The sequence below is a fragment of the Magallana gigas genome, chromosome 8, assembly GCF_963853765.1.
Source record: "Magallana gigas chromosome 8, xbMagGiga1.1, whole genome shotgun sequence".
Classification (NCBI taxonomy): domain Eukaryota; kingdom Metazoa; phylum Mollusca; class Bivalvia; order Ostreida; family Ostreidae; genus Magallana; species Magallana gigas.
In genome coordinates this window covers 46,137,043-46,150,863 of record NC_088860.1, presented here as the reverse complement: position 1 = coordinate 46,150,863, position 13,821 = coordinate 46,137,043, and the positions used below count along the sequence as shown (strand labels likewise).

At 32.8% G+C, this 13,821-nt stretch overlaps 2 protein-coding genes across 3 annotated transcripts in view; both read left to right on the top strand.

The window, feature by feature from the left end:
* LOC105343664 (uncharacterized) overlaps window positions 1–13,821 on the top strand; it is a 63,625-nt gene that overhangs the window by 35,138 nt on the left and 14,666 nt on the right. The gene's annotated exons all lie outside the window — the stretch shown is intronic.
* Window positions 7,890–13,517, top strand: LOC136270726 (uncharacterized). The gene is made up of 2 exons (XM_066069249.1): window positions 7,890–8,637; window positions 11,702–13,517. Exons 1-2 carry the CDS (start codon window positions 8,442–8,444, stop codon window positions 13,369–13,371), a joined length of 1,866 nt encoding a protein of 621 aa, XP_065925321.1. The 5' UTR covers window positions 7,890–8,441; the 3' UTR covers window positions 13,372–13,517.

The window sequence follows — 13,821 nt, the reverse complement described above, 5'->3', positions numbered from 1 at the left end:
TGATTTGTTTTCCTTCAGAACCTTTATGTTTTTCATTACCGTATATTTGTTTTTTTCTGTCGACAAACAACATAAAATGGGTCATAGGAATGTTTCTGTGGGAATCAAAGCTTCTTATTCTGTGCAGTGTCTCAATGCACAGTTTATTCACAATAGTTTCATCTTTTCCCATGCCTTGTATGAATACATTTTTCAAAATCAATTACAGTTTCACAGGGTTTGTTTTTGTGTGTTTGTGTGTGTGCCTTTTCTTTTTTTGTTGTTGTTGATTAAAACATTGCTTTCCATTGATCGTGATTGTAATTCTAAAATCTAAGATTAATGAAAAACTAACGGAACGACGAAGTCTATTAACATTGCAGCCTCTCGTTAATTTTTTTTTAATTTTTTTTTTTTTTGTTAGTCCTCTGTAATTGTGTCTAAAGTGGCACCTGCTTGTTGTTGTACCGATTCTTATTCGTCATTTATTCCATCTTTAATCTTATTTCTTTCAATATATCATTTATGTAGCCTTCCTCGCTATTTTGTTGTCACATAAAGTTGGCTAAAGTATTTTGATTGTTAGCGATGCCATTCATGATGTCCCTAATCTGAAAATCTTTTTCGTGTTCCTATTAAGACATTCCTGAATTCTCGTCTGTTTCAATTGTATCGATTGAATGTTTCTTTGACACAGGCATTTATTGGGCGTACTGTTTAACTTGTACACTGGTAAATAACACACACGTGTAGGTATATCTATATCTGCTATATTATGAAATTGTGTTAACAAAAGTTAAAAAGTAACAACAATTACTCCACATAAAGCCATTGAAGAGTACATCGACATCTCCCATTAATATTGTTCACTAGAGGTCAATTATTTTAATATATTGTGTTTGTAAAACATCTCCGCCAGAAAAAAATATCCTTATCCAATATGTAACGCATTGTGATATATGTGTACTTTTTTTTTTATCTATTTAGAATTTAGCCTAATCGGCTTCCGTAACTATCTGCCACCCTCTATTACACTACTTTATTGTTTATTTAATGTTCATGATTTTTTGTTTCATTTTAGGAGATTTGTTTCATAAACTTAAATATTTCTTGAAGAATGCATTAAATGTTGATAAACGGTTCTTAGACAGGGTTTTTCAAAATCTGTAATATGAAAACATATTTTTAAAAAATATGTAGCAAGGTTTTGTTAATAATGGATTTCTAATTAAGGCTGTAGTTTTTGTAAGATAAAACAAACTACATGGATATTTACTCAATTCTATGGCAATGAGCCAAAGAAATTTATTTTGGCAATGAATTTACATATCGTGTGTTTCAGACATTGTTTTTGAAATATAAAACATGCATTTTGTCATTTATATTTATAGCATTGCATTTTTCAATAAAGATATAGAGGGCTTTTAAATAATTTATCAGACATTTAAACACCCCGTACTGTGCATTCACACAGACATATATAAAATGCCGCGTAGGGGCTTACTTAGCTAGATTGTAGATACAAACAGAAGAGAATTACATAACATTTCGTCTGGAGGATTGATTAGGCAAGCTGAGAAATCGTTCTGTAAAGGTATTTATCATATATTTTAATAGATTTTCTAAAGAGTGAGCTCAGCTTGATGGCAATTTTGTTTCATTTCCGTAATGTCGAGCGTAGCTTGCTGATGCTAGACCCCGACGAGCAGGTTATACCTTTGACTCAGAATGTATGGTTCCTTGATGTTTGTTAACCTGTTTTGATCATCCTTCATATATTGAGAAACGTAATCAAAGTTTAAAAACAACGCATGCCATCAAAGTTAACCAGTGCTGCGTTTTAAAAAAACTATCATAGGATCTTATATAAATATACCTTAGGATTGTTGTTTGATCTGACTTTTGACAATAATAAGTTCTAATACTTCCAAACTTTAGTCTTTAGTTATAAAAATTGTAAGAAATTCTAAGTCACTGTCTATGCTTGCATTTAGTAAACTTGTATTGCAAATTGTAATAAATATCTTCTTTCGCGGTGGGTTTTTTTTATTTTCAGATAGTGTATGTTGCCAATCAATATATATTTTCGCAAAGTATATCAAACTTCTTATTGCTAGATTTACTGCTGTAAATTGGTTTATAAAAAAAATAGATGGCGTTGGTTTGCAGTCAGTTGTGACTTTCTAATGGATACAAAAGTGGAAGTCCATGTGGTAAAAATGTGTAAAGCTGTTTACCGAGCGTGGTCTACTATTCAAAAGACGAAGTTAACATATAAAAAAACATTTTCAGATTGAAAAAAAAAACAATTATTCTGCATATCACGAATGCTCAAAAGAAATGGAAAGTAAAAGCGTAAAAAGTCCTTAAATAAATGTCTTCTGCATTTTGTGAGGTCGGCAAAGAAAAAAATAATAATACAACAAAATATGCCCAAATAGTATAAGCTAGAAAAAACAATTCTCCGTGGATATGAGGGAACAACAGAAGGGGACGGGGAGTGGGAATTGTTGTACTAGACTTCAACACTGTCACAGAGGTATTGCCATCATCCAAAATAATTAATCAATAGTAATTGCATCATTTATATAATCCAAGGAGATGTTACATTCCGATACCCGTTCTCTTCATAACAAGGTCATTTTATTTGTTTCTCTTGTAGAAAATTTAACGATTTTTTTTATCCTATCAGAACATGCATATTGGAATATTTTGCCGTATATTTGTGTATAATGTGTTTCTGGTTATTAAGTGCTTATTTACCATGTTTTTTCTCGATGCCCTGTGACAATAGCAAAGAAAATAAATTCACGACCACCTTTAATATGCATGCTTTTTCATGGCTTCATGCATAATTTACATTACTGAGACACAATGCTACATTGAGCGCCAGCTAAGTATTTAATGACTGAAAATCAAATTCTTTATCAATGTTACAAAAAGTACAAACGTTGATTTAAATACAATACAAAAGAAAGTTATAACATCGCATAAACAACTGCATGACATTGAAGACTGCGCACTCAAACAATAAACTGGACCTTTCTGTTAAATCAAAATAAAGGACGCCAGCTGTTTAGTTTAGATTTATCTAATTTACGAGGGTTGTTCGGAAATTATTGAGACAACACGGATATTTCCATTTCTAAGTGACGAATTATGGTGAAAATTGGCATGAACATTGAAGAAACCTTTACAAATAATTAAAGAAAGTAATATTTAAAAAATGTTTAATATTTTGTGTACAACAGTAGATAACAAATCGGTGGTCGGGGTACCCGGCGCAAGCATAAACTCGGAGAATAAGAAAGCTAAAACATCGTTTATCTAAGTGTCTGCAAACTTGCAGCTTATACTAAAAGAAATCAGATTATATATGTCCATTTTGCTATTCATTGTGACTAACTTTTGATCAAGTTTCAAAAGTGTTTGAGTTGAAATACGGATAAAGTACAGATATATTTACCAAGCAATAGGAATTTGAAAACGACGGTATATAGAAATTTGACGTCAAGGCGGCGCAGCAAATATACATCAAATTGATGGAAATATTCTGAAAAAGACCTTTTAATGCCACACAGTTGCTTTAACAAAAACTATACGATGGCAAGGGATAAAGAACTTCAGTTTATCGTCTTTTTTCACTGATTGTTTAGCTAGAATTCAGACAAAGTGACTAAATATCAAGTACTTTTTACACACTAACTGATGTCAACAGTTCTAAAAAATGTACACAGAATCACGGTATGAGACATTTCACAGTAATTTGACCTTTGGTTAAAAATGACCCGATTTTTTCCCACAAAATTCAAGAATGGAGGGAATATGCGAATGTTGACATCTTGAAATGTAAACAAAAGATGAGAAATGAAGAATTAATTCTAATTTCCCTTTGTTTGTTAGGTGTTTAAAACATAGGATCAATAAGAAGCGTTAAAATGACGTTGCGGTAAGTTTGCGGTTGCGCCGGGTCACTGGGCGATGGCAACTCGGTCTGCTTACCAGGAATGATCTAATCATGCTATGGACAATAAATTTTTTACATTGATACACTCTATCCTGGTGTACGTTTTGGTGAAATTTCAAGGGTTTATCTTTTCCCCCAAGGAAATTAGAGTAAATGTCTCAATAATTTCCGAACAACCCTCGTATATCTAGTTGTCATAATATCATGATCCTACTTGATATAAGCATAGGAATTACAATTTTATGAAACAGCTATCATTAGATCTTGAAACAAATGTTGGTCTTAAAGCAATTTTTTGGCAAACGGACCCATGTACTATAGTCCCCGGTAAAGGTGAAATAAGCATCAGTATTTTATTGGTGTCAGATGTTATAAACTAGGTGTTAAGCGGTTCATGTTGTTAAAAACTGCATTTGCTGGCTGGTACATATACAATTTTATATTAAAAGATGAATTATATTTAAAAATGCCTTTTTTGATGATTCATGAAAGCTATGAAGGAAGGGATTGTTGCAGAACAAATTGTCTTTACATGCAAACGCAAGTTATGTACTTTTTCTGCAATGTCGCTATCATTATATTCCGCATAAATCACCAAAAGCCCTGTATTGTTTAAATAATACTGTAGATATAAAAAAAACCAATTTCTGCCTTCAGTTGTAAAACTCGCACGTAGTCGGGACAGATAGTATTGAAACGTAAAATAACAGACCTGGTTTTTATCAGAACAATTTTAAAAAGTAGTTTTGCTACTTTCTTGGAAAAGGAAAATGTTGAAAGGAGTATTGTATGCATTTGATAGTAATAGTTTTTCAAACTTAGATAAAAATATTTTAATGGAGGCGTTGAAATTCAGGACGTGTGCAAGTCTAGTTGACAACAGGGGAGTTATCTGTTTTTTCTATTGCGCTAACCCAAACGGGCACCCCATTATTGATACACTGGAACAAATTTCTAAGTGTTCATCCAATATAATCTTTTTTACAAATTGAAACAAATTAATTTGTTTTTCCGCGGGATGACTGAAATCCACTTAACTTTCACGTAGTTAAGAATGACAAATTGACCATCTCACATTGATATCGAGATCTAGTTGTGTTGAATAAGGAAAACCCGATCACTTCCGGTTTTGTTTGAACTTTGCCCAGAATTTTCGAATTGTTTAAGGATGTTGATGGAAATAACGTTTTACTCAAAGAAAAGACAAATTATATCAGAATAACGATATTTCAAAATGGGATAAAATAATCAAGAAAGCTAAGGGATTTTATACAAAGAGCAATCCTGACACCGATATTGAATTCCAAAATTGAATTCATTAAAGACTAATATCAATCACAAAAAGTTGTCAATCATATTAAGCGTGTGCAGAAAAATATCAATTTAATGCGTGACGTTTCATATTATTCTATTAAACAAGATAAACAATTAGAAGTTTTGTTTAGTTTATAACTGATTAAACAAACATAAAATATTCAAAATGCACCATCATTTTTTTAAAGCTTAAACAATTCCACTTTTATTTATTCTGCATTATATAAGTGGCACCTGATACTACATTTTTTTAGAGGTCCGTGTTTGCTCTGCTCCTGTTTTGCATTATTTTAAACACCGTTTGTTATCACCATATGTTGTTATAAACTTAATATTTACTTTTTTTTTTATAATTGTATCACACATCAAACAACAGTGCCTATTTTAATTTATAAAATATCAAAAATATGATAATGACCACCTGAACAATTTCTAAATTGGTTCTAAATAATAAATACATTAAATGTTATTGAAAACTTATTCAACAAAGGCCTAATAGAGCTTAATCAATAAACTTTGATTTAAAACTTCACACTTTGAAGTATTTGCATACCTCATAAGCACGTCATATATCACCAGTGAATTATTTCCTTAGACGTCTGATATCAATGATCAAATAAAGATTATATACTAGTTTACAATGGAATACAGTAAAGAAGTTTGATTTATTGTAGTAACGTTATTTAAGAGCAATATTAAAACGTGCTTATAGGTTTTCCATCTTTTTTCACTTTAGGGGGAGAGATTCTTAATCTGAGCTAAAAAGTTGAAAATCGTTTTAATTAATTTTTAAGATATAATCGATTGAAAGCTGTGTTAATCATTTATCTAAATCATGGCTCGTTTGCGTAAGTGTGATAAATCCCTTCCATGCAGCCATAACTTAGACATGTGAATGTACCAAATTTTATGTTAACCAAAGGGGCATTTAAAATAACTGGTAAAAAAGGACACTACGAAATACGTTTTTTCCCCTTTTTATCAAAGATCTACCTACCCTTTTTATTAACTTATATCGTACTTATCAAATGGTATAACTCAGAGTTTGTTGACCTATGACATGTAAGAGAAACCAATGCCTGTACCATATGCAGATAAATTAAATTCACTAGCTAAATTCTCTCAATAGAAATCCTAAACAATTCTATGTTGTCGTTATCAACAATATATTTAATAATGCGGCATTGATTAATTTAATTAGCAATATCATTCTTGATTGGTAATTTTTATTAAGCGCGCAATGATCTAAGAGGACAATGTAGATAAAGCTTGACTAGAACAACCACTAACCAAATTCTAGCTTCAAGATCGATTCTGTTTCATATACCTTGCGTGTAAGTTTGTCATTTAGTAAACCTAATTATACGGGTCAGAAAAACATGCATTTATCAGAGATAAGGTCTGATCAAAACAGTTAGGTGGACAATAAGTAACCTATGCAATAGAATGAATACTGTTTTACTCTTAACACAATAAAAATCTGAATTTCATTCCTTACTATTTTAACTTTCGTGGTCTTGAAACTGCGTGAATGCAGCAGTAGATTTTGACACTAATTGACACCAATAATGAATAAACATTACTTTATCAATGCAGTTATATTACTAAATTCTTAACATTTTTAACAGACTGCATAATGTAAATGCAACGGGAAGAGAGAACCATGACAGACCAAACGAGTATTTGACTCTGGGTTCTTTAATCTCTTGTCATGTTTTCTACAAACTGGGCTATCTGAAGCAAGTGGACAAACCGTCTGATTGTCAATACCTACAATGTAAACCTAATCTAGTACTGGACTGAGTAATACGTTGTCAATTTTGTTAATAAAAGATCAAATCCTTTACAATGACATCTAGTTTTACATATCGAAAGTGTAAATTGGTAATTTATACCAATTTGCCTTTGACGTTAATTAGTCCCCTACCGGTTTTCACCGGAGGGGACTATAGGTTTCCTCTGCGTCCGTCTGTCCGTCTGTCCGTCCGTCCGTCTGTCTGTCCGTCCGTCTGTCCGTCCGTCTGTCTGTCCCACTTCAGTTTTCCACACTTTTTTTCTTTATGCGTTTGAGGAATAATATGAAATTTGCTGAACAGCTTCAAAATGTCAAACTACAGAACAAGTGTACACTTTTGTAGCGTCTGGTTGACATATATTCGAGAAAATTAATTTTTTATATCCAATTTTTGAATGTTCGGGTTCGATATTCTGCATAACAGTGCATTGTTTTCACAATTTCCACAAACCGGTAGGGGACGTGTATTGCTTATGCAATACTCTCAGAATGCTTGTTTGTTTTGGGGTTTTTTTTTTCAGAGAATTAAGCTAACCTTAAAGTAAACTAAGATTATCTTTTAATTTAATTATCCATACGGCACAAAACAAAACGTCTAGCGTAATTCATGCGTAATTATGTCTTGTCCGCGCTCGATCTAATTGAGACCTAACGTTAAAATGTGTAATTTAACAAACAAGCTGACCTAGAAATTTATTTAAAACGTATCTATCAAAAATCTCAACAACTGCAATCAAATATTAATAATCGGAATGAAAACGTGAATTGTATTGATTGCGTACTATTTTTTGAAATTACAAATCGCTTATTTTTTTCCGATATAAAATTTATTGCGTTGTAAGGTTGAATTTAATCCGCAGATTGGAACATTAGTCCCTAAATGTCCATAAACATCGAAAATGAAATCCTTACCGAGATATATTTTTCTCTAAAAATTGTTTGTTCATGTTTTCTCTTTACAAATGAGTGATGAACTGATAAACCCTTAGCTTTTTATGCACAAATTTATTTTTACGACTCTGTTTTCAAAATGTATACTTTAATTATTTTCTCCAAAAATACACCCATCTTGATCTTGAAAAGGCCGGTCCTTTAAGTGATAATTTTTTTAAATTGATTAAGGACCTGAAGTGGTAAACAATATCAAATTTTAGAGAAATCTGAATGCAAATAATAATACAAGAGCTAAAACTCTCTTTAAAAATTTGTTTTACTTTATCTCAGTTATAAGCAGATTTATCTATTTTCAATTTTCTGCAATCAGTTTTTTAGCAGCGGTCCTACCTTTTATGATACCGATGGATCTGCCAACTGAGTAAAACACGAGAAAGAACATATACCATAAATGTTTGAGAAATATAAAAAGTTATATTTATGTAGTGGGGTATGAGTCACTACGTTAACATCATTGAAGCTCTCTTTATCTGTTTCACCAACATAGCCATTTTACAGGTCTGGATCTATTTTCTTGTTTCTATTTTCATCATTTTTGCTGTCAGAATTATCTGCTTCGTTGCAAAAAAGAAGACTAAAATGGACGACCGTATACAGATTATAAAACATCGAAGGAGTTCCAAACTCAGTAAGTATTTTACAATAGAGAATACACATGTAATTCCTGTGTCATGGTATTTAAGGATATTTCTTATTTATTTTTTTTTTCTTCTATTCTTGAAACTATCACAGGATGAAGCTCTACCATACATTCAACTGAATGATAATGGATGATCTGGAAAGGTGACTGAATGGCACAGATATGCAATTCAGTCACATATCAGTTACCTTTTAGTCACCTTTCAATTGACCAAACTATGTCATTTTGCCCTGCATAAGAGCAGTACCGCAATTACAGTGAAGGGGTCTATACGGCAGAGCAAAAAAAAACAACAACAAAAAAAAACCAAAAAAAAAAACCAACCCGCCATATTCTGTGTAACTGTTATAAGATTACTTTTTGTTGACGTCACAATGGTCATCTTAATATCTTTTTGTTTGACTGTTGTTTTATTTAAAGCAATAATTATAAACACGCAGTTATGTTTGAAATTTTAAACATTCGGGTCTCTGTAGAGATATTATAAGTAATATTTACATCCATTAGTTATCATCTTTTCCTCGATTTTGTGCGAAAACCAATAGTATTTCAAAATAAACTGAAAACCAGATATCCACAAGATAAAATAAAACAACATTTCATGTAAGAGTACCCTACTAATATTTTGTTTTTAGAAATGCGATCAAATTTTTTGATAGCATATTTTCGATATCCGTACTTCAAAATCATTTGAGTTATCTCCTCGTACCTGTCACTTTTCATTAACTTTAACTCAGATAAGTATATTAGTGCAAATACAGATTGACCTGAAAAGGACGTTTTAATGGATTTAAAAGAGAAACGACGATATTTAGTTCTGATGGCGTACGCCTGAAAGATGCCAGATATGATGATTTTTGTGAGAAAGACAATTCTTCTTACAGGGGCATTGTCACGATTTTGTTTAAATTTCATTTTTTCTGTTTTCATTGTTTACAATGCTTTAGGAATGCATTTCTAATGATCAAATGAAATTTGGATTCCATTTGATGCAAGATACAGGGCTCACAATTCTTCTTCAAGTAAACAAGGCTGGTGTCCTGTTTTTTGTTAACATAAATTTAATATACCATTAAAAATCTTTTTCAAGCTGATTTGTCTATCTTCTTATTCATTTTAAGCATAAGAACAGTTCCTAATGATTAACCGATTCTAATACTAGAATTTTCCCTTCAACATTCAAAATGTTAACAAAAGCTTTGTTTACAAAGCGAATAATTCTAAGATCTGTAACTCGCTTCTAACTCAACACTCAATGACACTCAAATTTTGCTTGCCTATTAAAAATGCTTTTCTGAAGCATTTTTTTGTAAAAATAAAAATCGAAAAATAGTTTCTGACTCAAATCGTGACCATGCCCCTTTAAGATTAGTCTAGAGCACGCTGTAATGTGAAATGTGATTGGACAAAGACTATAATGATTTCTTATGAGAACGCATGCATTTGAAACAACATCTCACTATTACGTTATCTTCAGAGTTTCAAAGTTCCCTAAAAAAGTTACATCAAAAAAGGACTATTTGTTTGTATCATTTAAGATGTAAAATGAAAACACGACAGTGGTGCCATACTCCGAGAGGATGCACGAAGGCTTGCCAATATTTTTGTTCGATATAACATTCGGTCAAGTAAATCCAGGACTGCAGTGATTTGAGGAAAACTTGTTAAGAGGTGGTCTAGGGGTTTCATATAAGAAAATTGATCTTGAAGAATAAAATAATCTGATTTTTTTTAAGTTCTTTATTTTGAACAGTGACCGTAAAAAGGCGTGTTTCCAACAGATGAAAACAGCGAGTTACCATTGCTCTACGCTGTAACATATAAGTTTGTTAAGTGATGCACCCAGTGTGTCCCATATATATATATATATATATATCTCTGCCAGTCCGCCAGTCCTTTTCAACACAATTATTTTGGTCTCGAGAACTGGGCCTTGGTTGAAACTTTCCTTTTTCACTATGGTATCAGCATGTTGAAAGTTACTTGGGGTTCTCCAATTGTATTGATACTGTTGCACCCGTCACCCGCGCTTGGAGGTTGGAGAGTATCTGCAACTGCTCTATCACTTCTCTTTTCCCCAGCATCAACCTCATACACAGGTCTGTAACCTTGTTTTTCTCTTAAGACTGTTCCTTTTTCCTATCCGTAAACATTCTTCTTGCATTGCGCTAAGAATATTGATTCTTAAAGTGTCCTGGGTCTTGACGGTTTTTACTGCAAATCGGAATTCCTCAGATTGTCCACACTTATCTAAGAAGGACTTTATAGCATATTCCTCCACTATATCTGGGTTTCCAGGATAGTCCCTTCGGTATATATCTTCTATAGCCTGTCCAAAATCTCGTAATGACTCACCAGGTAGTCTCCTCCTAAGTTTTGCATCTGCAAGGTATCTCTCTTTCATGGCAGAATGTCCAAACCTTTGATTCAGTTTTTCCCAAATGTTTTGGAGTTAAGAAGATTTTTTAAGATTTAATACATTTTTACTTTATGGCTATATTTGTCCCACCCTAGAGCCAGAACCCATGACCCAGTGGCCATACATTTCACATTTTTGGTAGAGGGCTTCATGGACATCATAACCATTAACCAGTTCTTTTCACACTGAAGAAGATTTTTGAAAATTTGGCTTCTTTTTATTTTTTGCATATGTTACCCCACTTGTGGTGCACCGGGGGTGGTAGAGCCACGAATTTCACAATTTAGATTCCTCTTACCATAGAAATGCCTCACACCAAAAATGGTTACAATTTGCCTTGTGGTTTTTAGAAAAAAATAACAATGTAAAATTGTTAACGCCAGACAGACGACGGACGAAAACTGATAGCAATAGGTCACCTGAGTATTACTCAGGTGACCTAAAAATTAAAAGCAAACCATCGTTCCCGGGTTTGATAATTGTCACTTTATTTGCTTATAAGATAGATACTTTGAAAATGGATACAAAGTTTAAATTTTTCAACATATTCATCAATTTTTATATCGCTTTTCACATAAACACCGGATAATGTACTTTTGATTTAAATAACGTATGACGTATTATCATTGATAGGTAGATGCAGGGAACCATTTCAGCAAATGTCAGAAGACCTGTACGTGGCTATGTGCAGTATGATAGGAAATCCGACAGTAGTAAAAATTAGACGAGAGATCAAAGATATACAGGAAAAGATAAACAAACCTGCAGCTAATATTCACGGAAATACAGGGGTGGAAAGTGGTAGCTATAGAGAAGGCTTCAGGTTCAAATCATCGGACATTGATAACATGGTTTGGCCATGTAAAGTTCAAGTGATTTCTGAAGTGCGTCAGTTTGATCTGCTTGATGATGCCACATTAGATACACTTCTCATGGAATACTCTGATACTCCTCCTGGTTTTGTTAGATTAAAGGTTATGGTTTCCACAAACTATGAATTTATGCCATCATCTGTAATGACACATTTAAATGGTATTTATTTATCAAGTGAAAAATTTCAAATCTTTTTCCTAACTAAAATGAGGATGTCAAATTCTCTGAATTCAGATCAACAACTTCGACTGCATGGTCCATGTGCTAACTTTTTTTTCCATGACCTTGAGAATGACCTTGCTGTATGTTTTGCCTGTCGATTTTGGCCCCGAACAGCCATTTCCTGGTTTTCTAGATGCCAAAGGAATGGATGGCCAGACCAGAAAGTATTAAATGAAATAAGATCGAATGGATGTCATGTTATGCCAATAGGAAGTGCTGCAAATTCATGCGATAACAAGTTGGAATGGAGACTTTCTTTTTCAAGAGCAGAACAAGAACTAATTTATGCAATGAATCATACGCAATTGATGTGTTATGGAATTTTAAAAATATTTTTAAAAGAGGTGCTGTGTTCACGGAACCAAGAATCATTAATATGTTCCTATTTTCTGAAGACCATTTTGTTTTGGGAGATTCAGAACAATGCGGATATCTTTTTCTGGTGTCCATCAAATTTAGTTTCTTGCTTTTGGGTTTGTTTTAAACATTTATGTAAGTGTGTTTTTAATTCTTATTGTCCAAATTTTTTTGTTCCAGAAAATAATATGTTTCATTGCAAAATAGTGGGTGCTTCACGTGAAGCATTGCTAGCCAAACTGTGTGAATATTATGAAATGAAAGAAATAGATTGTCTGTTAAAAAGTCCCTCTATCTCCTCAACCTTATCAAACATTGAATTTTTCTTGGTTTCGAAAAGATTTTCAGATGGACACACTTTATCATTAGAAGATGAAGACAAAATTATCAGAGATGAATTCTCTAAAATAAGCTTCCGGACACAGAAAACACTGTTTCCGGAATGTTCTGCAACATTGACAGCGATTTATGTTTTAAAACAGATTAAACTGTCACAGTTACAACAATTAACACTACAGTATGCTGAATGTTCCATATTTCAAAACATGGCCTTTCTTCTGTCAAATTCAAGCAGAATCAACATCAGCGGTAACAAATGTTGGTACAAAGTAGACAAAACAATTATAAACATGCAGACATACTCATCAAAAATAGGTCACGTATCGGATTTACTTTATTTGGCTGTTTATTTCTATAAAACAGGTCGATACCTGAAAGCATTACACATTGCTCAGATTTGCCACTATAGATTTTCACAACCGATCATCATGTTTGAAGATTACGTAGATAGGGAAGAATACACTGAATGCGTCAGTGCACATTCTTTGGGAACACGGATGAAAAAAGCTTGAACAAATTTTATCATATTTGACCAACATATAAATGAATATCTACCAGAACTGCTTTTAGAACACCGACATTGCCAAGAAAAAAAGGACAACATTTATATTCCACCACTAGTATTTTTGCATATGATTATCATTTTGTGTAACTTTAGAGTAGGTTATAGGTCTCAGTATCTACATTCTCTGACAGATCTACATGCACTTCTGCATTCTGATGATGGGACATATGTCGATCTACATACCAAAGACATTTCTTGGCATATATTGGGAATCTGTCAGCACCTTCTTGGTAACCACGCCGGGGCGTTACAGTCTTATCAACAGTCTCTTAAAGAGAAACCTTACCTAGGGCTCCAAAGAGTAACTGAAGCTAGAATAAGGGATCTTCTTTAATAACTTCACGTGAATTGATGTTGAACAGTAACAAAAGAAAAATAACAAATATTGTTTAACAAA

Bases quoted from the DNA above. Each gene is read 5' to 3' on its own strand.
- LOC136270726 (XM_066069249.1), top strand. From the start codon at position 8,442: ATGAGTCACTACGTTAACATCATTGAAGCTCTCTTTATCTGTTTCACC. The intron at 8,638-11,701 runs GTAAGTATTTTA...TATCATTGATAG, and splicing joins TCGAAGGAGTTCCAAACTCA to GTAGATGCAGGGAACCATTT.